General features: G+C 42.4%; 1 protein-coding gene across 1 annotated transcript in view; it reads right to left on the reverse strand.

The window, feature by feature from the left end:
- ZRSR2 (zinc finger CCCH-type, RNA binding motif and serine/arginine rich 2) overlaps window positions 1-26,779 on the reverse strand; it is a 162,492-nt gene that overhangs the window by 64,487 nt on the left and 71,226 nt on the right. The window contains exon 8 of the mRNA XM_085622211.1: window positions 25,646-25,859. Within this exon, the coding sequence (XP_085478337.1) occupies window positions 25,646-25,859 (214 nt within the window). The remainder of the gene's footprint in view (window positions 1-25,645; window positions 25,860-26,779) is intronic.

Consider the following 26,779-nt stretch of genomic DNA (forward strand, 5'->3'; position numbering starts at 1 on the left):
TTTTCTCTTTCAATATATGCTACAATGCTCAGCATACATTGAAGGAGAAAAATGTCTTTACTGATTGTTTTTGTGCAGGAAGGTGTGTCTTCCTACACAAAAACAAACTCAACAGATATCCTTGCACCATGGTGCAAGGGTGCCTGTGTCACCACATGGCTGAAAGTTTAAGCAGCAGTGCAGAGAGAAGCATAGACTTGCAACATATTTATGTACATATGTTGCATCCTGTGCTTCAGAAGTACCACAGCACACTGCAGCTAAAGAGCTTACAGTGTCATGCTGCAGCACTTCCTTATAGTTCTGCACTTATACATTCACCATACACTATTAATGCATTCCTTCAGTCAATTATGCACTACGCATACATTCATCTAAACTTTCACACACTATTATTCAAATATAGCTATTTTATTAACCAGAGAAGCTAGTTCTGAAAATAACTTTTTTTATTTATTTATATTTTTTGTGTGCTTTTTTCAACGATTTTGTGATTTTCTTTTTTTTTATTAAAAGAAAAAAAGGGAACAGGATGAACAATACAGTGAACTTCAGGGAAAATAAATAAACAAAATTTTAACACTGGTGGTTTTTCTGCGCTCTGCAAATAAGGTCAATAGACTGCTCTCCATAGCAGAGCAGCTTGTTGCATATAATGCAACTAATTTTAAGTTGTCCGAATTTGGGTCGTATGTCCAGGTGACCGACAGATGGCGATGCAGCAGATATACTTGCCACTGCTGGCGGAGGGTTGTCACACAGTCTTCTGCACTCCTCTCTTGCCAGGTTGACGGGGTGCAGAGTCTTGAGGTGCTTCATCATACTTGCGGTCCCGAAAGAGTACTTCTTGGTTGGATCACCTCTTGACAGGACCCTTTGGCAGATTTTGCACGTGACTTTAGTTGCATTAGTTTTAGTTTGTCCTTCAGGAAAGGAATCTTTTTTCCAAACTACTGAGGTGTATCGTTCAGGGCATGGAGGTTCAGGAACAAACTATCATATGATATCTCGATAACGAGTGAGGGTCAAAGGGATAAAGTTTTAAGACTCTAATAGTTGTGAAATCCCCAAGTCAACAGAATAATACACGTAAACAACTTATGAGTCTAATATGGTTACGGACCTTGACACAATAGTAAAAGTGATGCTACAGATAGTGAGACTGCGAAATCATGTATGCCTATGTGTGTGTATATACAACTATGTATGATTCCCATCATCCACCCGACGTGGTTAGCTTCATCATCTGGGAACCTAGGGAATTTTCAGAGAACCATCTTCTACTTGAGAATTGTAGATCCTGGTCTCATGAATCTCCCAAACCATTCAATGGTGTGATGTTGTTGTTCGATGAAGATAGGGTAGGATGGCTGCAGTGCTTGTGAAGAGTGCTAGTGTGCGAGTGCTATTTAAAAATGATCTAACAAGGCACTAAGAGAACTTTATTGAATCGCTACCTTGTTGACAATATCTAAAAAAAGTGCTGTAACAGTTTCAAAAATATAATAACTGTGTTAGAAAAGGTCTACATGTTTCTGCTACTGGACGAAATTCATCCAAGCTTTCATCAGGACCAATAAAGCTACTGCAATAATCAACAGTGCCAAAGTGACTAAAAAAGTAATATATACAACCTGGACCCAAGTGGGGGCCAAGAAACTCCGTTGGAAGTAGTTTTACTTCACTGACCTGAACGGATAGGAAAAGAAGAGAAAAGAAAACACAACATGGCAAAACACAGTGACATCGTGTTATTTTCAAGGTCAACAAATAGCATCCAGAAACATATCAAGTATGCAAATACTCATAAATGTATTAAGACTCTCTTAAGTCTGTCTAATTTAGGTAAATAACAAACTTTTAGGCACTTACCCAATTAGTGGTGGGTGTGCGCCTCACCTCACCTGGCAACTGCTCAGGTTTTTGGAGGCCCCGCTCTGTAAGAAAATCAGAGGGTTCAACTAAATCAAAACCCATAAATTGGGTTGTTTAAAACCGCTATGGCCCACTCCGCGCTCAGTCAAGAAACGCCTGAAACACACGGTCTGCCGTTCGAATGGAATATTGTAAATAAGAGCTCAAGGAGGTGAATGACAGTGATGACAGTGCATCTGCTCTTGCTTACTTTAAAACAATGAAGATTGTATGCTCACCTATCCGTCGGTACCTCTTGTCGGAGCTGAGCTCGAAGGGGAGGCAACCTGCGGAGTGTGAGTTGTCTGTTAAAGTACAGAATGCCGGTCTTGGTTGCTAAGGCAACCGAGGTCACGGCGGCAATGGGACGCTGATGAATGCGTCAGCCACCTGATGGCTGAACAATCAGATGAATATTATCCATATTGAAGCCCGAATTAGGTGTCATAATGTAAAAGACAATCAGAGGTCATATGATCATTTCATTCTGATTCAAATACGGGCGATATTGGATATGTTTAGTGTGAAGGCTGTCATTTTGCCAAGACAGAGTGTATGGTGCTTGGTCATATCTGTATTAAAGCGATGACCATGGGATATCATCATTTAACCCGCGGCTGTCACTGTGGAGTTTAAAAACCCATTTCTGTTCCTTCTGAAAGAGGAAGTTAGTGACATCTGTTATATGTGGTGGAATAAACGGTTGTTCCAGCACGAGCCATTTGATATCTTCTGGTTTATGATTCTGTGACAAGAAATGGTTGGTCATTCTGGTAGCTTGTTTTTTCCGCCTGATAGTGCTCTTGTGTTCACTTATTCTCACTTTGATTTTGCGGGTGGTCATCCCTACATATTTGAGTGAGCAAGGACATGTAATCAGATAGATGACTTTCTCTAAATTACAGTTAGTATGTTTACGAAGGACCCAGGGTTTTGAGGTACCAATATCCACTGATTTAGTGGGTGCTGTCTGTGAGCACACTGAACAGGAGCCGCAAGGATAGTGGCCTTGTACCGGTGGCAAGTCCCAAAGAGTGGGTGTAGTGGAGTTGCTCTTGATTCTAGGTCGTGTGTGTACAAGATTATCCCTAAGGCTCGTCCCTCTCTTGAAAGAGAACAGTGGAGGGGGAATCTTATCGTTACTCCCAGTCAAATTCAAGTTCAAAATGTGCCAATGTTTGCGCACCACTTTTTGCACATCATTAGATAGTGTGCTAAAGGTATTGACAAATGTCAGTCTCGTGAGTGGTGGTTTAGGTGTAGAAGGCGCAATGAGAGCCTCTCTGTTATTATTTGCCGCTCTTTTCCTAGCTTGTCTTACCAGAGGTGTGGGGTATTTTTTCACTATCAGTTGTTGAGATAGGTCTTTTGCATGTCTATCAAAAGTCTCTCTGGTAGAACAGTTCCTGCGAATACGCAGAAACTGTCCGACAGGTAGATTTTGTCTTAACGACTTGGGATGGTGACTCTGGAAGCTCAACAGAGAGTTTTTTGATTGTGGTTTTTTGTACAGTTCACTCCCAAGAGTCCCTTGTGTGGGGTAGATGACGATATCCAAGAATGGCAATCTGGATTTATCGTGTGTTACTGTAAACCTCAAGAAATTATTTTGGTTGTTAAGCCAAGCGTGGAAATCGAGCAGGGTTGTAAGGTTCCCGTGCCAAATTACAAGGATGTCGTCAATATACCTCTTCCAAATGACAATCCTGTCGCGGAAGGGATTGGTATCAGTCAACACGCTATTCTGTTCAAAAAGATGAACATAGAGATTCGCCAGGCTGGGCGCAAAAATGCTGCCCATCGATGTTCCTGACGTTTGAAGGTAGATGGTGTCTTCGAACCTGAAAAAATTCTCCTTCATTGCCAGCCTGGCACATTCCATGATAAAGTTTATAGGCGTGATCGTGACAAGTTCTTTGGTGTCCAATAAACCCCTGATTGCTTCTAATGTTTCGTCTTGGGGAATGCAGGTGTAGAGTGATTCGACATCGAAACTTACCAGCAGGTCTGTCTCGGTGTCGAAAGGAGTCTCCGGTAGTAGTCTTAGGACATCTTTGGTGTCCTGAAGAAATGTTGGCATTTCTTTGACCAATGGCCGTAGAAAAAAGTCCACAAAAGTGGACAAGGGTTCTAATAGTGACCCTATCCCTGATATGATGGGACGTCCTGGTGGTGGTCTAGTGGCTTTATGTATTTTAGGGAGGACGTAAAAGTAGGGCATGACCGGATATTTGGTAAGTAAGAACTCAGACTCTTGCGGTGTAATCTAATGATGTGCAAAAAGTGGTGCGCAAACATTGGCGCATTTTGAACTTGAATTTGACTGGGAGTAACGATAAGATTCCCCCTCCACTGTTCTCTTTCAAGAGAGGGACGAGCCTTAGGGATAATCTTGTACACACACGACCTAGAGTCAAGAGCAACTCCACTACACCCACTCTTTGGGACTTGCCACCGGTACAAGGCCACTATCCTTGCGGCTCCTGTTCAGTGTGCTCACAGACTGCACCCACTAAATCAGTGGATATTGGTACCTCAAAACCCTGGGTCCTTCGTAAACATACTAACTGTAATTCAGAGAAAGTCATCTATCTGATTACATGTCCTTGCTCACTCAAATATGTAGGGATGACCACCCGCAAAATCAAAGTGAGAATAAGTGAACACAAGAGCACTATCAGGCGGAAAAAACAAGCTACCAGAATGACCAACCATTTCTTGTCACAGAATCATAAACCAGAAGATATCAAATGGCTCGTGCTGGAACAACCGTTTATTCCACCACATATAACAGATGTCACTAACTTCCTCTTTCAGAAGGAACAGAAATGGGTTTTTAAACTCCACAGTGACAGCCGCGGGTTAAATGATGATATCCCATGGTCATCGCTTTAATACAGATATGACCAAGCACCATACACTCTGTCTTGGCAAAATGACAGCCTTCACACTAAACATATCCAATATCGCCCGTATTTGAATCAGAATGAAATGATCATATGACCTCTGATTGTCTTTTACATTATGACACCTAATTCGGGCTTCAATATGGATAATATTCATCTGATTGTTCAGCCATCAGGTGGCTGAGAGCAATCGAATGGGTTTTTGACATGAAAAATACACAACCCCGTTTTTAATTCAAAGCGGGTTTGAAAGACTACATTTCCCAGGCACCCCAACGTAACGGGATGACGCATTCATCAGCGTCCCATTGCCGCCGTGAACTCGGTTGCCTTAGCAACCAAGACCGGCATTCTGTACTTTAACAGACAACTCACACTCCGCAGGTTGCCTCCCCTTCGAGCTCAGCTCCGACAAGAGGTACCGACGGATAGGTGAGCATACAATCTTCATTGTTTTAAAGTAAGCAAGAGCAGATGCACTATCATCACTGTCATTCACCTCCTTGAGCTCTTATTTACAATATTCCATTCGAACGGCAGACCGTGTGTTTCAGGCGTTTCTTGACTGAGCGCGGAGTGGGCCATAGCGGTTTTAAACAACCCAATTTATGGGTTTTGATTTAGTTGAACCCTCTGATTTTCTTACAGAGCGGGGCCTCCAAAAACCTGAGCAGTTGCCAGGTGAGGTGAGGCGCACACCCACCACTAATTGGGTAAGTGCCTAAAAGTTTGTTATTTAACTAAATTAGACAGACTTAAGAGAGTCTTAATACATGAGTATTTGCATACTTGATATTTTTCTGGATGCTATTTGTTGACCTTGAAAATAACACGATGTCACTGTGTTTTGCCATGTTGTGTTTTCTTTTCTCTTCTTTTCCTATCCGTTCAGGTCAGTGAAGTAAAACTACTTCCAACGGAGTTTCTTGGCCCCCACTTGGGTCCAGGTTGTATATATTACTTTTTTAGTCACTTTGGCACTGTTGATTATTGCAGTAGCTTTATTGGTCCTGATGAAAGCTTGGATGAATTTCGTCCAGTAGCAGAAACATGTAGACCTTTTCCAACACAGTTATTATATTTTTGAAACTGTTACAGCACTGTTTTTAGATATTGTCAACAAGGTAGCGATTCAATAAAGTTCTCTTAGTGCCTTGTTAGATAATTTTTAAATAGCACTCACACACTAGCACTCTTCACAAGCACTGCAGCCATCCTACCCTATCTTCATCGAACAACAACATCACACCATTGAATGGTTTGGGAGATTCATGAGACCAGGATCTACAATTCTCAAGTAGAAGATGGTTCTCTGAAAAATTCCCTAGGTTCCCAGATGATGAAGCTAACCACGTCGGGTGGATGATGGGAATCATACATAGTTGTATATACACACACATAGGCATACATGATTTCGCAGTCTCACTATCTGTAGCATCACTTTTACTATTGTGTCAAGGTCCGTAACCATATTAGACTCATAAGTTGTTTACGTGTATTATTTTTATATGGTTCAGGAACAAACCCATCATCTGAAGAATGTTCTGAATCTGATGGGGGCTGCTGTCCAGAAGCCATTGTCTTCAGATGGAAATGAATAGCAGCTGTGAAAATCTGCAAGAAAAAGTTCTTCTGAGGTGTTAGATGTTCCTCCAAAGAAGCTCAAAGAAGAATGATGGAAATGGGTGGGGTCCTTCAATAGTTACAATGGGAAATGTTATGAACCAATCAAATTATTTTTTTCAGGTCACATGGGGTCCGCGCACTCTGCGCACAGGCAGCACGCACCCAGCGCGACATCGCATTAAAAACTAATATAGGTTTATTAAAAGTAAAAGTATATTATTTTTATGATTAGGTCAGATAATGTCTTTTTTTTTTTTTTTTTTTTTTTAGTTGACAGATGTTATACACAGAAAATCCACAAGACAGTAGAAATTAATTATTCATCAAATGCCTTAATAAACTTTTGACATGTAAATGCAAAAAAGAAAATAATTAAATGTACGGCTGCTAACGATTTCTCCAGCTGGTTAATGGAGCCCAGATGGCCCGCCCCTTATCCCTAACTGTGGCACTTTTTAATTCAAATAAACAAGATTCAATATTATGGATCCCGAGCAACCTTGCCAGCCACATTTGAAATGTAGGAGGAGAAGAATCCTTCCAACCTGCAGAAATAATAATGCGAAGGACAGCTATACAAATAAAGACCAGAGCTTCCGCATTATTACATAATTTCATACTCCTATCTACTCCCATTAACATCAATGTGGGAGAGATAATAATTTTACATTTTAAAAGCCCCTCCAAAAAAATTGATAGTTCTTTCAATATGATAGATAACTTTTCGCACTGAAAGAACATGTGTATTAAATCCGCTGGGCTTTTATCACATCTAGGGCAATTATCCTTCGCCACCAAACCCCACGCCGCGAGTTTTGCCGGCGTAAAATACAAATTAAAGATTGTTTTGTAGTGCTGGGCCCTCAAGTTGGATGAACGAAATAATTTCTTATTTAACATTAAAGCAAGATCAAGGTCCACATCTGGATCACCTGTTTTGACTGCTAATGAGGACTCAACTTTCTCTAGATCATCCTGTATTCCCTCCAACAGATGGCTATATATAATTGTAATTTTACTACCCCCGTTCCCAATGTAGTCGACCAGAGGAATACTGGTGAATGTTATGATTCTTGGTCTAAAAGCTGTCACTGTTTTTACTATCTGTCCATACAAGAACCAGTGATTAGAAGAGATCCCGAACTTCAACTGAAGTGCTTCAAAGCTTAAGAATACCTCCCCCTCCAACAAATCGCCTACAAATCTGATACCATTTTCGCTCCAAAGAGGATTGCTCATATTCATACCCAGAAACGGAAACAAATTAGAGTTCCAGAGAAGGAGATAAGAGTTGTACTTCGGGATTACCAACAGCTTTTGGACTGCTTTCCAAGTTCCCCAAATCCCATTCGCTACCTTCAGTCTAGGCTTTTTATAAAATCTCCTGTCGACCTCCCTTAGGAGTAGCCCTATAGCGTTTTTCCCAAAAAGGAGCTCAAAAATAGAGGGGGGGGCCTGATGACTGCCCTGGGCCACTACTAGGCTAGAATCACGCTGAAAGAGAGTTGACATATGAGCGAGTAGACAAGATAAATGATATGACCTAAGGTTAGGAAGAGCCAAACCACCTCTATCAGGCGGGAGTGACATAAGATTCATCGAGCGTCTGGTTTTCCCGTATTGCCAAATAAACCTATTGAAAAGGCCTTCGAGATTTCTTAATAATTTTTCCTCCAATAATAACGGAATAGCTCGAAACAAATAAAGAATCTTAGGAAAAAAAGTCATTTTAAGTACATTTACCCTTCCGACCAGGGAAAGGTGCAAAACATCAAGCCTTTTTAGCTCTACTTCCATTACAGCTGATTAGGTCAGATAATGTCTTGCCTTAATATTAATATTGAATACATATATATATCTTTTTCGGCATTAAAAAATTTCGTGGGAGTCGCGCACCTACCGCGTGGAACACGTATATGACGTTACGAGGAAGCGCGCAAGCGCAATCCGTATGTGTAGCGTATGCGCTTGGAGTCGCGTACCAGTCGCATAGCCATCACGCAGGAAATTACGCACCCATCATATATCCCTACACGGATCCTACACAACAATCGTAAAATGGCGACTAGGTTCCGCGCAGTGATCGAGAAAGGTACGCTTTGGGTGCGCGACTCCAAAAAATAATTGGAAATAAAACCAAAAAAAAAAATAGTATAAATATATTTAAAAGAATATCAAATAAAAAAACAATATTAGAGTTTCAATATTTTTAAAATCATTTTGCTTTAATTTATATTAAAAATATGTAATGTAATTTAAAAAATAAAATATGTAAAAATAAATAGTTTAAAAAATTTAGAAAAACTATCAAAAAACGATATATAACTATTTATATATTTAAAAATTATCATTTAAAAAACCTTTGAAATTCACTGAAAAAACCATAGGTTTCAGATATGTTATAGTTAGGAATTAGCATTTAAAAAACCTTTGAAATTCACAGAAAAAATCATAGGTTTCAAACATGTTATAGTTAGGAATTAGCATTTAAAAAACCTTAGATATTCACTAAAAAAAAACCTAGGTTTCAGGGGTGTTATAGTTAGCTGGACATTTCACTCGTACAAAACCATTGAAATTCCTCCGTTATAGTTCGTTCCGCTAACTATAACTCGCGCGCCCGCAATCTACTGCTGATGATGTCACATATTACATCATTCATGACATGGTTTAGTGACATCACTGATGATATCACTGATGACATCTCAAATGACATCACTGATGACATCATCCAGTGAATGTGGTTTGGTTCGTTATTTAAATATGTATTATATATATAGCAATCTGCATTGAAGAATGAGTGGATATATAAATATCTGGATGGAGGATTTAGTAGCAGTGTGATTGACTGTTTACTTGACTAATTTATAGTGTCTCAATAAATATATTGTACACTGACTAAACTGAATATCTGTATCACTTTGTCAGTTGTTGTGTAAATGCTAATTCCTAACTATAACAGGTCTGAAACCTATGGTTTTTTTCAGTGAATGTCAAAGGTTTTTTAAATGCTTATTCCTAACTATAACGCACCTGAAACCTATGGTTTTTTCTGTGAATATATATATATATTTTTATTTTCAGGACATGGGATTAAGTTCCCGAGTCCTGTAATGGCTGACAGCAAAATGTTTCCACATTTCTGGCAGCCAATCGGAGCACATGTTCCAGCAGGAGTGAAGTGGCCCAAGGGGGAAAAAAAAGCTCCCTGAGTAAATCAGAGAGCTGTATGTTTCCGAATCTTGTGTCAATTGTTTACATTTGACTTTATATAAACTATGTTGGAAATAACAAATATTTTATGATATATATATATATATATATATATACACTTAAAAAACCATAGGTTTCACACAAGTTATAGTTAGCTGTACATTTCACTCGTAAAAATCCAATGAAATTCCACGTTATAGTTAGATCAGGTAACTATAACTTGCGCCCCCGCAATGCACTGCTGATGACGTCACATATTACATCACTTATGACATGGTCAGTGACATCACTCATGACATCAATGATGACATCTGAAATGACACATTGTGCATTGCGGTCGCGCAAGTTATAGTTACCTGATCTAACTATAACGTGGAATTTCATTGGTTTTTTACGAGTGAAATGTATAGCTAACTATAACTTGTGTGAAACCTATGGTTTTTTAAGTGAATTTGCAAGGTTTTTTAAATGCTAATTCCTAACTATAACGTGTGTGAAACCTATGGTTTTTTCAGTGAATTTGTACGGTTTTTTAAATGCTAAGTTATGTATTTATTTTAAATTTTTGCTTCGCGCACCCTGCACGCCTCGCCATTTTTTACAAAATATCAATTGTTTTTTTCTCCCTTGGGGGTCCTGAGATTTATATATTAAATGTGATTGTTAATTCTTTTTTTTATTTTTTTTTACCGTACGCGTACGGTAAGCTTACCGTACGCGCACTCGCAATTTTTTTTTAAAATTATTAAATTTATTTTTCATACTTTTTGGTCCTTCGTGAACCCCCTGACGAACGCTAGGGGGTCTGCAACTCTCTTCGTTGCCCCCTTTTCATGTTATCAACCTTTGTTTTTTAGTGCGAGAGACAGAAAATGGCGGCCGATACTTTCTGATTTCGACCGATTCGAATGTTTACAGTCAGAATTGAGCTCGCGCACGGCACTGTACGCGTACGGTAAGCTTACCGTAAGCGCACGGAGCGCGCTTACAGATATATATATTGATTTAAATGCTATTTTCTCAGGACCTACTGAACAGATTTACACCAGACCTGCAAAAGGGACATCCCTGACCTGAGGACTACCTCTCTGCCCAATTTCAAGGAATTCTGTTCAGCCGTTCAGGCTGTAGCTCGGACTAAAGGTCCTATGGGAAAATGCATGGGGAAAACGCGTTTTGGGACCCCCCTTTTTTCTCAGCCCCCGCTTGACGAATCCCCCCGAGACTTTCAGGGTAGGAGCGGAGCGTAGCGCCCCATTAGTTTTGAAAAATTCGCGAGGATTCGTCAACCGGCGCCAAAGTTATTCCAAATAGAATGTTGCGGATTTCCTATGGAAACACGGTCCTAACTATAACTATCTACTGGCGACCGCCAGTAGATAATATATATATATATATATCTCCATATCCCCATGAGGTGACCCAGAGGGACCCCAAACCCCACCAAGCACAAAAAAAGTAATAATAATAATTTAAAAAAAATCGGCAAAAATTGCTGCAATCATGCAGGACTCCCGCAAGATCGTCACAAAAAACACAATCCGGCCTGGGCTGCTGTTTTATTAAAGATGAATGTGCGAGACCCCTTCTCTTACCCATCATAGGCCAAGGGGAGTCCACCCCTGGGGCTGAAATTAATCAGTTTGAGGAAGGTGGGCGAGCAGCCTTAGGCCTAACACAGAGGAGTGTAAGACATTTATTGTAAAACATTGACCTATATGGGACACACGACTCAAAATAGAGATCCACACCAATTTTATAAAATAAGCTTTGTTTGAGCTTTATTTTAAGACTAAGATCTTCACAATAAGGTAAGCACGTTTCTAGGAAAAAAAGTACGACTTTCAAAAGTCGACACTAAGGGGCCGATTCCGATCCGGGTCGGAAAGCACTCCGACCGAGACGGATCCGGAGTGTTTGGCGACCGAGCCGGAGTCCTGCAGTCCGAACGAGCGAGTACGATGCGGCCGTATGCTGCCGGACTCGATTCGGTCGAAATGCCGTAGAAGTCAATGGGAGCCGGTCATACGACGCGTACATGGGCTCCCATTGACTGAATGGGTACGTCGCGGACAAGTGCGCCCCCTACAGTGGGTACGCATCGGTGCCATCCGCACCATACATGCCTGTGTTGGGGAGACCCATGGGTCTCCCCCTGTGTCCGAGTCGTAGGGCTGCGGATGACAGGGGGACTCCCAAAGGCAACCACCCGGTCAATTTGCGAGCCGGACACTCCGGCTCGCACAGGCTGTTCGACGCGTGCATCGTACTGGCTCAGTCGTGAATCGCATCTATTGCACGCCACGGTTAGCTTACGACCGAGACTTGCTCACTCGTACAGCTGTACAAGTCGGCCAGAAAACACGCGTATGGCTCGTAGTTTTTCCGTCCGGATCGCGTTCGGTGCTCTTCTGACCCGGATCGGAATCGGCCCCTCTGGGGCCATTTACGAGATTGATGATGTGGCAGTGAGAACACCCTGGTGCCACACCACCAAACCTGCGTGAGAACCGCCCGCCGTATAATTACTTTTTTAGACATTGGCAGGCGATTCCTTTGGCGTTTTCATGGCACCTCAATGGGAACGTCAAAAACAGTTCCAGCATTTTTTGGTATAAATCCGTGTTGCCATTTAGATACTAGTGACTCAATGTTTATAGATATTCTCATGGCAATAATTAAAGAGAAGATTTTTGAGTCAGTATTAATTAAGGTTATCAGTCTATAGGATGCCATCTCGAGGGGTGATTTATCTTTTTTTGGGAATATCACAATTTTGGCTAGAGACCAGGAATTCGGAGGAGCAGCCCCCTCAAAGATAGACCTTACTACACTTGTAAAAAGGTCTTTAATTTGAGCCGAATTTTTTTTATAAAATTCGACTGGGTTACTGTCCATCCCAGAAGCTTTACCATCCGGAAGGCTAGCCAGTGCTATTGCGATCTCGTCCCAAGCAGGGATATTTTCCAATGAGTCTCGAGTAGCATCATTCAATTTACCAATCGATATTCCCTCTAGATATTCTCCTATCTTCATATCTAAGTCTTCAAATGGCCCATTGATTTCTTCTAAGTATAGCTTTTCATAAAACTGCCTAAAGGCTTCCTCTATTTTTTTCGAATCGGTGATAAGCCCATCAGACTCAGTATTGATAGCAGTAATGGTATTTGCTGTTATTCTTTGTCTTGTGGAAATAGAGAGCTGATGTCCGATACGCTCACTCCACTCGTAGCATTTCTCTCTAGATGCAGCCCATTTGCTAGCTATTTTTTCCGCTAACACAGCCCCCATTTCTGATTTAAAAACTGCTACCAGAGTCTGTGCCTCATCTAATCCAACGCCCGTCAGAACTGCCTGTGTTAGTTTTTTTTCCGCTTCTATTATCTTTAGATGTAATAATTCAATTTGTATTTTTTCCTGTTTATTCTTTCGGATTGAGAAACGTAATGTTTCCCCCCTGATGGCTGCCTTAAGGGTGTCCCAGACCACCATTACAGATGCTGTCTCAATATTCATATCCAAAAATTCCCGTAGCCAACCGGTCATGTACTCTCGGTAGTTATTGTCATATAACAGAGCCTTTTCAAACGTCCAAGTTACGCCTGGTCGCTGAACACCCCAGCCCTCTATATTTAAGATAAGAGGATTGTGATCCGACAGTAATCGGGGGGAGGCATCAATAGAACAATCGTGAATAAAAGCAGAGGAAACGAAGAAATAATCCAGTCTAGCTAGAGACAAATGAGGGGCAGAAAAAAAAGTGAAGCCGTTCTGACAAGGTTTGAGATAAGCCCAGACATCTATTAGGCCATGTGTATTTATTAGATTAGTCAGAGCCCAAAAAACTTTAGGTTTTATTCCCTTATAGTCCCAAGATTTGTGGGAATCCCAAATGCTAGGGAGATTTAGATTTAAGTCACCACATAAAATTATCGGAAGTGGCCAATGCACTAATTCTTGATTAACGTGATTTATCACCCCAGGATCGTCCAAGTTGCTAGCATATACCGAGCAAATGGTAAACACAGGATTAAGAGGTAAAGAGCATTGTACGATGACCCATCTCCCCAATGCGTCGGATTTAACCTGATTCACTACTATTGGTAGTGTATTACGTACCAGGATCCCAACTCCCTTTATCCGGACCCCCTGCGAGGTTGCCCCAATAAGTTTAAAACCAAGAATATTCAGCAAAGATTTCTGAGAGCCTTCAATATGAGTCTCTTGGAGGCATACCATGTCCGCCCCCATCTGATGTAATGTCTGCGCAGCTTTCTGCCTTTTCAATAACTCATTCAGGCCGCAAATATTTAATGAGACTATTCTAAGCTTATTTGGCGTATTCATCTTTTCCTCTTACTTTTTAAATGTTGATAATAGCCAGGCTGATACCCTACATGTAATCCTGTATCAATCAAATCTCCCACACACCCATAGCCCACAACCCACCTCTCACCATTCTCCCCCTCCACCCCCCTGACACTGTAAACTCTTCGGCCAAGCCAATTTCCTGCTCTCTTAAATTGCCACCGTGAATAAGACCTAAAAAGTAACATTAAATATTTTTTTCAAGGAAAAATACTAACAAATTAGCTTTTAACCCCAAAGTATTCAATGAAAACCTGGACCCCCAGCCCCAACCCCACCCCCCCCCCAAAAAAAAAAACAGTCAGGAACCCCCTGAATGATGGAAACAAATGTGAGACCCCCAGCTGCCGCAAAAGAAAAACAGTCCAATCTGAATAGTCTATCAGTTGCCCAAAAAGAGAAGTTTTAAAGAGGTAACTTCCTTTTTTTTCCCCCTTATCCCCCACCACGCCACTCAACCCCCCCCCCCCATTTTTTTTTTTTTTTTGGCTGATTCCCCCACACCCCCACACCGATAGGGTAGGGCTTTTTTTTTTTTAGATGTTATTTATCCCAGAAGTCCCAAAAGTCCCAAGAGTCCTGAACTACAAGATTTATTTTCTCTTTCTACCAGTTAATTCCTTTAAATATTCTTCAGCTTTGATTTCGGAGATAAACATTCGGGTCGAACCCTCAAAAATGACTTTCAGTCTTGCAGGGTTCATCAGAAAGGCTTGAGCGCCTTGCGACTGCAGAGGAGATATTAATTGACGCAGACGCCACCTGCGTTCCACTGTTGTGTGCCCAAAGTCTGGCTTAGCAAAAAATTTAACTCCATCGACTTCTCTCTGGGAGTTTGGCCTAGCCTGATCATAAATGAATTGCCTTACAAGGAAATTGCCCAAAAAAACCAAAAAAACTCTGGGTCTCTCTTTTTCATGATTACTGCGGACCTTGTTTTGTCTTAGGTTAAAGGGAAAACGGTGAGCCCTTTGTACTTCCTGGTCCCAATTCCAGCTAGTCTGTAATGGAAAGGCGGACCGGAGCAGTTTTACAATGTACCCTCTAGGGTCGCCTCCCTCTACTCCTTCAGGTATCCCTAACAGTCTTAAGTTGTTTCTCCGCAGCCTGTTTTCCTGCTCCTCGAGTTTGGTCATCATATCAGTAATACGGGCCTCATGGGATGCTCCTTGTTCCTTAAGTAGGGAGACCTCTGCTTCTAGGGTCTCTGTCCGGGTTTCTACCATAGAGACCCGGTCACCAATATCGGTGCAGATTTTATTTAGTTTCCTTACACTGCCATGGAGTTTTTTGGTAGCCCCTTTTGCGGCAAGGTTGTCTGATCGGACCTCTTCCTGAAACTGCTTGATGGAGGCAAATATTACTGATAGAGAAGGCTCCAAAGGGATTTCGATAGAAGACTGTGGGCTTGCTAGTAATTGTAAGTTAGCATCTCCATATGAGGGGGGACCGTGAAGCTCTATGTGTCCTCGCTTCAATTGGGTACGTTTTTTAGTCGATATTTTATTCTGTTTAACAGTTCTAGAGGAGAGGCAGTTCAGCTACCCTTCAGATACACTGGTTCCTGCGGAGCTCGCTAGCTCATTGTCAGTTTCAGTTAGAGATCCATCTGAAACGGAAAAAAAGTTCTCGTTAACTAGATCAGGAGTCTGTGGGTCTGTCATGCCGGGTGTCAGGTTCTCCAAACCATTCTCAGAAATCATAGAAGGAGCAGGGGGGGGGGGGGGGGGGGGTTGTTAAAGCCAAGAGGGTAATATTGGAAGCAGCAGAGGTAGAGGCGGAAGTCGTAGAAGTCGTGGAGGCAAGACTAACAATATCTTGATTGCAGAGACTAGGCTCAGACACTAGCACCTTGTCTGTCTTATCCGCCGATGCCTTATCTTGAGGTGACTGCAGAGATGGTATGCTTCCATGCTCTATGAGGGGCTCAATAGAGCTCACGGAGGCAGTTGTAGAAGGAAAGGGGGTATGCTTAAGAATTGGGAAATGTTTAATTATAGAACTCCCAGCATTCTCTTTTGAGCACATACCAACCCCTCCAGATTTATTCATATTCTTTTTTGATCCCAAGTCCTTTTTACCTTTTGATGAAAAGTCAGGTCTCTCCGTTTTGTCCAGCTTTTCCTTTTCTCCCATCTCCTCCTGTGCGGTGGCGGGTCTAGATTTATGTATCCTCTGTCCACGGGTAGCCATTTCCCAGCGACGGCGTCTGATAAGGATATCACCTGCCCCTCTGCTGACACCTCTACCTCCTAGCGAAACCAGCTGAGCCCGAATCCTCCCGGCGAAGAAAGCGGTAGTTTTTCCCGCACTGGAAGGTACTACTGAACATGTCCGTCGGACTATTACTCTATTTGACGCCGCTGAGGTGACAGGAGACCCGATCTCGTTAATACTCCTCGATGCTGAAAAGGCATTTGATCGGGTCTCCTGGCAATTCCTCTGGGCCATCATGCGGCGTCTTGGATTTGGAGTAAGACTTATTCAGGCTGTACAGGCATTATATAAGAGTCCAACAGCCAAAATATGCATCAATGGCCAATTGACTGAATTAATAAAGATAACTAGAGGAACGAGGCAGGGGTGTCCTTGTTCACCCTTGCTTTTCTCCCTCTATATTGACCCTTTCATTAGAAAAATAGAAGCCAATATTTTAATTCCCCCGGTTTCGAGGTTCGGTATTGATACAAAGATTATGGCTTACGCCGATGACATCGCTATTGTTACCCCGGCACCCGAGCTCGCTATCAAGACTTTGGAGCAAGAAACTCAAAAATTTGGAATGATTTCTGGTTATGCCCTGAATCGAGCAAAGACACAGATAGTTATTAATAAAATGATAACCTGGGTAGATGAAAGAATTACCAAGAAAGCAAAATATCTTGGGGTTGATATTGTGTCAGACCTGGACACCTTAGTGAATGAAAACTTGACCCCCCTGGCTACTAATATGAGAAAATCACTCAGGAAAATTGACAATTTACATTTAACTATACTTGGAAGATGTAACGTCTTAAAAATGACTTATTTTCCAAAATTACTTAATTTTTTTCGCACAATTCCGCTTATTTTTAATAGACGTATACTTTTAGTTTTTGAACAAATTTTCTCTCAATTTATCTGGTCATACACGAGACCGAGAAGGGCTTTTAACCTTCTCTCTTTATCTAGCGAGAGGGGAGGCTTGGCTCTTCCTAATTTAAAATTATATTACTGGGCTGCTTCTTTACCACAATGCTGTGAATTGATGCATGAGGAATATATTCTTTCTCCTTCAGGCCTGCCCTCTCCCTATGTTTTGCTGATGGGGGAAAATGTAAAGGGGTGTCTCTGGCACCAGTTGGAATATAGCTACTACAAGCGAGTGAAATTTAAGACAATGATCTGTGCCTACCAGGTCTTTCGTAACATCCGTAAAATATTTGGAATTAACAGGCTAAGCTACTACACTCCGATCAGAAATAATGACAACCTCCCACTAATATTTAAAAACACATATCTCCGGCAATGGCACCGCGCTGGTGTTTATAGATTAGGTGATTTATATAGGGCTGGGCGTTTTCTGTCATTTGAGGAATTGCAAAATAGCTTTAATTTAAGCAACGACCAGATATTTCAGTATCACGCGATTATAAATTATTTAGTAAAGAATATTGAGGGGTCTGTTGGGCTTGTAGCTCTAGATTTTATAGAAAAATTACTTGGCTTTAAAATACCCAGGATCGGAGATATTTATCGCACTTTGAACGAACTAAGACCAGATGATTTGAGTAAAATAGAGGCTAAATGGCAGCTGAAGCTGAATATCTCTTCTAATGTTTTTTGCTCTGCATTCAGTCTAGCACGAACATACCTCTTATCCCCTAAATTGCAAGTACAATTTTATAAGACCGGATATTTTATGTATATAACTCCTAATAAGGTTGCGAAATGGGCAATTGGTTCTGGAACTACCTGTCCTCGTTGTACAGAGTATGGTGCGGATTCTGTGCATATGTTCGCTACATGCCCAAAACTCGCACCACTTTTGAAAGAGGTACAATTGTTTTTGAACAGAATCCTTTCTTTAGATATTCAACTTATGCCAACTACCATTATGTTAGGGTTATATGAATTGCTTAATGTTAAAGAAGGTGGTGCTTTGTTGTTCGTTGCTATGTCTATTTTGCGGATATGTATTGCTATGCAGTGGAAAGATCTGAACCCCCCTTCTTTTGGACAATGGCAAGCTAGATTTTTTGCTACGTATAGGCTGGAGAGAGCTGTCTATGCTAAGAAGGGAAGAAGAGCTAGAGAAAAGGGTCTAGTGGTTTGGGACCCTTTGACTAGATGGCTTGATACTCTGAGCTCCCATAATGCATAATGTATATGCAGAATTTTTTTTTCTGTATATTTGTGATTCATTTTTTCCTCTCTGTCTCTCTTCACCGATTCCCTGCTCTTATTCGGACCTATTTTTCTTTTTTTAAGCTTGCTCTCTTTTTTGTTTTTTTGGCATAGACAGCTACTTTCTGTTTTTGTATATATTTGTAAGGACTGTGTGTTAGTTTTGATAAGTATATAATGTCTCTTTTTTGCTCCTTCTTTGTTTTTTCTGTATTTTTTATGTTTATTGCTTTTATCCTTGGTTACCTCTTGGACCGGGGTGGGGGGGTGGGAAGGCACGACGTTGTTAAAGATGATTTAACTTGATTTGTGTATGTTGGTAAAGAACAATAAAAATTTAAAAAAAAAAAAAACTGTTCCAGCACGGCATGGACTTTAAAGTTTATGAAGTTCTGGAACTTCTGTGCATGCACACAGGGGGCGCATGTTGTGCTCCTCTGTGTGCATCCACAGGCCACAAGGCCCTTGCAAGGCCTCTTTTGTTTCCTCGCCGCCAGGGTTTTCGTGGAGGAGGAACCACCATGAAAACCCTTGCGGAGAGGAAACTTCTAATATGCTTGGCAGGACCACGGCGGTCCAGCCAAGCATATGGATGACTCTGGACTGCTGCGCCACCGCCAGGGAAGAAAGTTTTGCTGGTGGTGTTGGTGGTTCCAGGGCAGCATGACCACTAGGGTAGTTATGTGGTTGTCGCAAGACCTCCACCGCTGCCCCTCCATGAGTCTGTCAGTTCGAGGACCGCCAGATTCGTATTCTGCTCCTTAGTGGAATTGTGAAAGAGATCAATGTTATCCTATGGAGGAAAACAAATAGTGTGGTTATAAAGGTAAGTGCACGACAGTTCCAGTCTTCATGACTAAAGGTCATTAAGGGGCAAGGGCCAGATGAGTACCAAAACCTCACCACCAGAGGCACAGGGGCGGCCCGGTGCAGAGGTCAAAATGGGAGTTTGCCCCAATGTGTTTCAATTGAGACTCGGGTGCTTGAAGCCACACTGCTTGCAGGTATGTAAACTGGTTGCAGGTGTCAACCTTTGGGGGTAAGACCAAGTCCGAGGGGCACAAAGAAGCACCAAACACACCACCAGTGGCACAGGAGCTGCCGGGTGCAGAGTGCAAATACAGTGTTGGGCACCCAATGCTTTTCAGTGGAGAACTTGCTAAGGACAAACAGGCTGCAGGTGGCCAATCAGAGGCTGCAAGAGGGAGACCAGCAACAGCAGCGGTAAGTAGAGGTGTAGGGTGTCGTAGGGGCACCGTCAGTTCAGCTCACCAAGGCCCAGGAGCTTTGGGCGCAGGGGTGCCTGTAGACGTTGGATTCTTCTTACTGAAGCCGGTCAGGGAGGGGCCTCTGTATTCAAGCTGCAGGCGTTGTTGTGGAGTCCAGGAGGGGCCCGCCAATGCTGGACTTGAGGTCATGATAGCTAGGGAACCTGTTCTGTGTTCGTGGTCCACCGGGGCATGGGCCGAAGGCGTCGGGTGCACAGTGGGCAGAGCTTGCAGATCTCAAATGCACCGGAATCCTTTCTGTAGATTTCTTGGGGACGGATCCGCTGTCCTTTGGAGTCTCCGGCGAAGGAGAGTCAGGTTACAGAAGTCGTTGGGTGCAGGACAGGTGTTGTCTTCTTTTGCATGGTCTTGGAAGCTGGAGAGAGGCCTGTAGAGCCAGGGCCAACACAGTAGTCCTTGTCAGGCTTTGCTGCGTGGCGTCTTCTTCATCCTTCTCCTTAGTTTGGCAGGAACTGGTTCCCCGGTCTGAGGGGGCCACCTAAATACTAAATTTAGGGGCATTTTAGGGGAGTAGCCGGTGGGCCAAAGGACACCTTTCCTGGGGCGACTACACCCTCAATTATGCAACCCTCTTGTGGGAGTGGCCATAGTCTTAGCCCTGATTGCTCTCCCAATCTTTAAGCTGGCGGGGACTGAAAGAAGTGCTTGAACTCGCCTCCCCCACCTTAGGGGTTGAGTTGGCAGAGGTGGGCACACCTTCTATTCATCTAGGTTTTCACGCTGGGCTTCCCACCCAAAGTGGGGGTGTAAACCAAGGGCTGGCATCTGCTGCTAGCAGCAGAGGCGGGGGGTCGCATTAGAAAATCGGAAAGCCTTTAAAACTTTCCTCTCAAGCACTGTGCCCATCCTGGGGGAGGTGTCACTCCTCACCCCAGGATGTGCATTAGGACCCAGAAAGCAGATGCTCTCGACTTTGGGGTCCAGAATCATGTCTGGTGGTGGCATGTAGCCTATGCCAGCCTGTGACCACACCAGGGTTGATAGGTTTTCAGGGGGCACCTTTGAGTACATGGTTCAATAAATCCCACAATGGAGGTCGGCAAACCACAGGGCTCCGACAAATGGAAGTTGCTAGATATAGAACATCTAGGTGATGTGTGGCGGGCCCAGCGATTATATTGTTCGAAGCCCTACAGTCTGAGTTCCAATTAGCGGAAGCGGCAATATATAGATACATACAGTTGGGGTGCCCACTCCGCATGCACATCCGAGAGGGGGGGAAATATTCCGGAATACAGTCCCCTGGAGGATCGACTGCTACTGTACCCAATCCTTGAAAAGGCATTAACCCTCACCTATAAAAAAAATTGTCAATAGTTCACCCGATCCCCTGGGGGTGCTACGGGAGGCCTGGGAAACTGACACTGGGTTACTGTCAGACGATGACTGGGTAGAGGCCATACAAAGCCCGAGATAAGTAGCGGTCAGGGCGAGACTCAGGCTAGTACAGTTACGGATCCTCCATAGGTCTACTCTATGAGTAAGCTCATGCACAAACTTGGACACAGCCACAAAGATACGTGCATAAGGGGCTGTGACTGAAAAGATACCTTTTTCCACATCCTCTGAGAGTACCCTATTATATATCACTAATGGGGGACGGTAATAAGGGTGATGTCAGAGGTCCTGGGACAAGAAATTCCCATAGATGCCAGATGGCACATATTATGTGTAATGGGGGAACAGGCATGTCCGAAATACCAGAAACTCTGGCTAATGGTAGCTGTAATGGTGGCTAAGAGAAATATAGTCTGGGCATGGGGAGCTGCCCTACCACCGAAGGTGGAACAATGGAAGACTGATTTAGACTGGTGTTGCGCTGCAGAAAAAGTTTTGTACAAGGGCAGGGGTTGCCCTAAGAAATGGGGGAAAGTGTAGCACCACTGGGTAGCCTATCGAGGTTTGTAAAGCTGAGAAGTGGAGGGTGGGTGTATGGTGGGCCATAGTCTAATGTACCAACTGTTTGAGAAACAGAAACTGTATGTTATGATGTCTTTATCATCCATTTCCCATGGTCACTGTGCTATATAGGTTTTATACTCAATAAAAAGATTTGTTAAACAATAAAAAAAATCCCACAATGGCATCAGTGTGGGTTTATTGAGAGGAGTAGCTTGATACCAAACACTCCTAGTTTCAGAGAAGCCATCATGGTGCTGCAGAACTAGAGCTGTCGAGTTTCCAACCCATGTACTCTCTATGGCTTCCCTGACACTTACAATCTCTATGAATGGACTTAAATATTGTAGGCACATATCTGCTCATGCATATATGCCCACACCTGGGGTATACTGCACCCTGCCTTAGGGCTGTGAGGCCTGCTTGATGGGTGACTTAGCTATACCTGGGGCAGTGCTTTTTGGCGTGGCACACAGGAAGTGTACAATGTTGACTTTTTCGTTTTGTCTGCACCAGGCCCTGCATGTTGCTGTGGCAGTCTGCATGGCCTAGGTGAGGGTCTCAATGCCCTAGTACTGACTGATTTTTCAAACTCTGCAGGATTGCTTCCAAGCCATGACATGTAATGTGCAACTCAAAAAGTTAATATGAAACTTTTTGTTCTCCTCCAACCAGAGACCCTTTGTGGAGATATACTGCAAATTGATTCTTAGTTTTTAGAGCAAGGCCCCCACATCAAAAGAGTACAAGGAAGGCTTCCTCTTACTACTTGCCTCCTGTGTTGGTGGTGCTTTCAAGAGTCAACCGTCAAGGTACACACATAACTAATAACCCTCTTTACTCAGTTGGGCAGCGGCTAGGTTTGGCATTTGCTGGAAATTATCAGTGCATATTCCAGGCCTAGTGGAAGTAGTTTGAAACGATAATGCTGCCTTGCCTTTAAGATCCTCAAGAACTGCCTGTAGAGTTTGTCTGTGTAGGGATATGGAAATATGCACATAGGAGGTATAGAACTCTCCTTTCTGCAAAAGGTGAAAGTATGCCTCGGCAATTATTGGAATCAGGGAGGTTTCTGAAGGAGAACCCACCTCCAGACAACTGGGATGTTCTGGGGCCACACAAAGTAGCCTGATGCTATTCCTAGAGAACTGATAAGAAGCAAAAGGCCTTTGCACCAGTTCTTACGCCTTGTAGTGTCTCTGGAACATGGTTCCCTTAGAGCATTTTGCTGACAAACTAATCTGCCTTGGGCACAGTCTTCTGGCTTTCTTGAGGGACTGCATAGTTCCTTCACCCATGTTGGAAGGTGGTTTGTTAGTAGGTGCTAGTAGGTACCTAGAGCTAGTAGAACCACTACAATCACAAATAAGGGCCAATAAAGTCTCAATAAATTAGAACTTGTTCAACCCTTGGTAGCTTGGCTCAAGAGCAGTCAGGTTTAACTTAGGAGTCAGGTGTGTGTAAAGCATTTAAAAACACACCATTGACCATAAATGCAAAGACACTACACACAATACAATTCCAACACCAATTTATAAAAATCGGAACTAATATTACCTTTACAATGATACCAAAACAAAAAAGATCCAATGTAGGGAACCGGAGATATGACTTTTTGAAGATTAAATGTAAACGTGCTTTCTATTGCTTAAAAGCATATAGCGCCAACCGAGGACATCTGGACATGCTTGAATGGGACCAAGTCAAAAGTTTCAGACTGACCGCGATGGAGTGCAGGTCAAATACGATGCAGTGGTTGGGGCTGGTCAAAATGTAACCTTGCACATAGGCACTTTTTGGGTTATTTTTCTTTTGACGTGGAGCCAGTCTCTAGGCTATAGATTGGCTGCGGTTTGACGACGGCAGCTTGCTTCAGTGGGAGGCCTTGGTAAAATCCTAGAGTTCTTGGTTTTCGGTGTGGATGACGAAGAGCTCCAGAGCTTTAGCGGGACAAGCCTGAATTTCATGGTTCAATGTTGCTGCACTGACTAGTGATGACAGGTCGGTCAACTCTTGGAGCTTTTTCACAAAAATTCGCCTCTGAACTTCTGGATATTCTTTCAGAAGGTCCTTATGGAGTCTTGAAGTGTCCACAACACCAGCCAAGGTTCCAGAAGCTTTGAGTTGCTCCTTGGAGAGTTAGGACTACAATTACCATAATGCACATGATATCTGCTGCTGCAAATCTCCTCCCACCAGATGTCTCCTTTGTCTCAGCCCGGGCCACTTCACACCTCATTAAGGCAGCTTGGCTCAGCCTGTCAAAGGCTGGCCAATCAGAAGAGGCTGCTACAGGGTTGAACTGGGTAACTTTAGGAAAGTAGTTCTATAACTTATTTCCTGTAATAATTATAATAAATCCTACCATAGCAAGTTGTTGGATTTATTGCTACTATTATTTGACACTTTGAATCATTATTTTAGCTCACTCCTGTCCAAAGATAGACTTTATTAATGTTAAATAAAGCCTTCCCATGTTAGCTTATGGAGCTAATGTACTACTACGGGGAAAAACAAAATTGGCAGTTTTTCCCTCACTAGGGCATATAAAACATCTTTTATAATGACCCTGCTTATTTTAACATGGCACCCTATGCTTTGGGCACCTAGGGCAGACCTTAGAGGTAACTTATATGTAACAAACAAGGTAGTTTAAGACTTTGTAAGTACCTTTAATTTAAGTCAAATTTGGACATTGTTTTTTTTTTTTAAAGCAGCCTGAAAGGTAGGGCTGGCTTTTAAAATGACAGCAGGCACCACAGCAGTGCACACTTAAGTACATTAAAATCTACTGGGCCTCTAAACCTACATGCCCTACCATATACTAGGGACTTACAGGTAGGTTAAAAGAGAGCACTGGCCCTGGGCCCGGTTAGCGGAGCCCAGTGAACAATCAGAGTCAGTACCCACCAGTATCAGTCAAATAAATGGGGGTGATCAGGGCAAAAAGGATGACTTTCTCACAACCCTTGCTGGTTTGATCAATATCTTCCTGCCTATCTCCACACTGACCTACAACTACTACTTCTCTGATCTTCACCTCTTCTCTCTCTTTCTTATCCTTGTGCTGTGGGATATGAGGCAGTGTGACAAAGGTGGTAGCTGCTGTGGTGGCAGGGGAAGAGGTAGAACAGTAATTTATAGCTGAGGTACGGCACCATCAGCTGTTGCAAAATCAAAAGGAACCTGATACCATGGTCTCTTCATATCTCCTTTGAATAGCTTTGCTTGAGAGGGCTATAGATGGTGGACCCCGGTTTCAAAGGTAGTCATGCCTAGCATTCTTTAAACTCATGACCTCAACCCTTACTAGGGAAGGGACATGACTATGATGCACAACTTCTTTCTCGGTCAAATCACAGTCAGGAATGTATTTTACACTTAATGGTCCTGGTCTCTAGGCAGTCTCTAAGGCATGTTTATCCTGGCTACCTTCAGTTTCTTCCTCTCTGCTGAGGATCAGTACAGGTGGTAGCGTAAGCACCATAAGCGGTCAAGGAGGCTGGATAAAGGAACTATGTATTCCGGGGTGTGTGTAGACAGCATTGTGTTTATAGCTGGGATTGTTTGTGATCTTTCAAAGGACAGCAAATTCATACTGATAACAAACTGATACTGTATGTATGTTATTGCAGCTTGCATCTGCAACCTGCTGCGCATGTGCTTTCAACTGATTGTGACCCAACGCCAATAAAGTAACAGTTTGACATACTTGTCACACACATTTTGCCAAATCCCCAAACCGGATGATTATATGTTCACCAAACAAAGAAAAGCCACTCAGTGACTGAATAGCTTTCATGCTGAGCAAATGTGGTGAACATTTGTTCAGTGGTTTTTCAGATAAATTAAAAAAACACACACAGAAAATCCCATTTTAAAGGGGAGTGCAGTGAACTATAAAATATCAGGCAAGAAAAAAAAATAAGCTTCTTCAACTTAAACATCGTAAGAGCATAGGCCACTCTAAACAAGGAACACTAAAGAAAAAGCCATCTTAAGAATCAAATCCAATACCAAAACTAAACATTAATGGGCACATACCTTGAACTGAATGACTTTTCCCACACTCTTAAATTCAGGAACAGTATCATTGTAGAACTCTATAAACTGGTGATAGATTTCATCCTCGCTGTACTCCAAACCAGAATCTGTGTCATAGTCATCCCTCCTGTACTGCTCCATTCCAAATGTAACAAACATACCTCTGATGAGGAGGGTTGGGCTGGAAGTTGGATGGGCGTGCTTGCGCGAACACCTGCCAAAATGTTTAAAGTAATAAGAGATAGTAAAATTACTGATTTTAATCCAAGTTCTCAGTCATTGAAAACCTAATTTAAGACAGAAATTAACAACATTACTAGTTGTGTTAAAATCGAACATTTCCCTTTAAAAAGTATTGTTTTAATGAGCTCATCTCCAGAGAAACAATCAATGTATTACATTCAGTTTTTTTTATTTTCGTTTAAAAATAAGACAATCATAATTAACAGACAAGTTAAAAAGAAAAAAAAGAGTGCAGATTCAGAATAGTCAAATCAATTAAATTGTAATGTGAACCAGTTTTCAAAGAGGGAAGGGAATTGTTCTGTTTTAAAGGATACAGCAATTTCATTACAAACACAGTGCTCTGCTGTGGATGCTGACCATCTCGCTCATTTTGACTTAATATCAGGATTCAGATCTTTACTTAAGCCTCATTGAGGAGGAAGGTGGGCTGTTTATGACTTCAATGAAGATGCCATTGACGGAGAACTACAATTATAAATAACTCAGTTTTCTTTCTCCATTGTGTGATCTTCATTCATGGTTGTTAGCACTGAAAAGAATCAAAAGCTCATTCCATAGATACTGGTGGATGGAAGCATTGGAATTAAAAATAACATGTAAGGATAATCAGCCAAAGAGGATAAGAGAGAGAACTTGCTCACTGAGGTATTTGCCCACATGTCCGAATCACAACATTGTCTAGTAAAGAAAGGAATGAACCTATCTCAATGACAGCGTCGCCACAAGGAAAGGCAAGCTGCCTCTCAAGCTGAAGTTATGATTTCTGCACAGATTCCAAAGGCAGCTTCTTTTATCTTGGGAAATGACAACATGAAGCACCCATTGAAAATACATTTTCATAACAAAAGAGAGCACTTATATTGCATTCTTAAAAATCTTTGATCACTG

Source organism: Triturus cristatus, chromosome 8, assembly GCF_964204655.1.
Source record: "Triturus cristatus chromosome 8, aTriCri1.1, whole genome shotgun sequence".
Taxonomy (NCBI): Eukaryota; Metazoa; Chordata; class Amphibia; order Caudata; family Salamandridae; genus Triturus; species Triturus cristatus.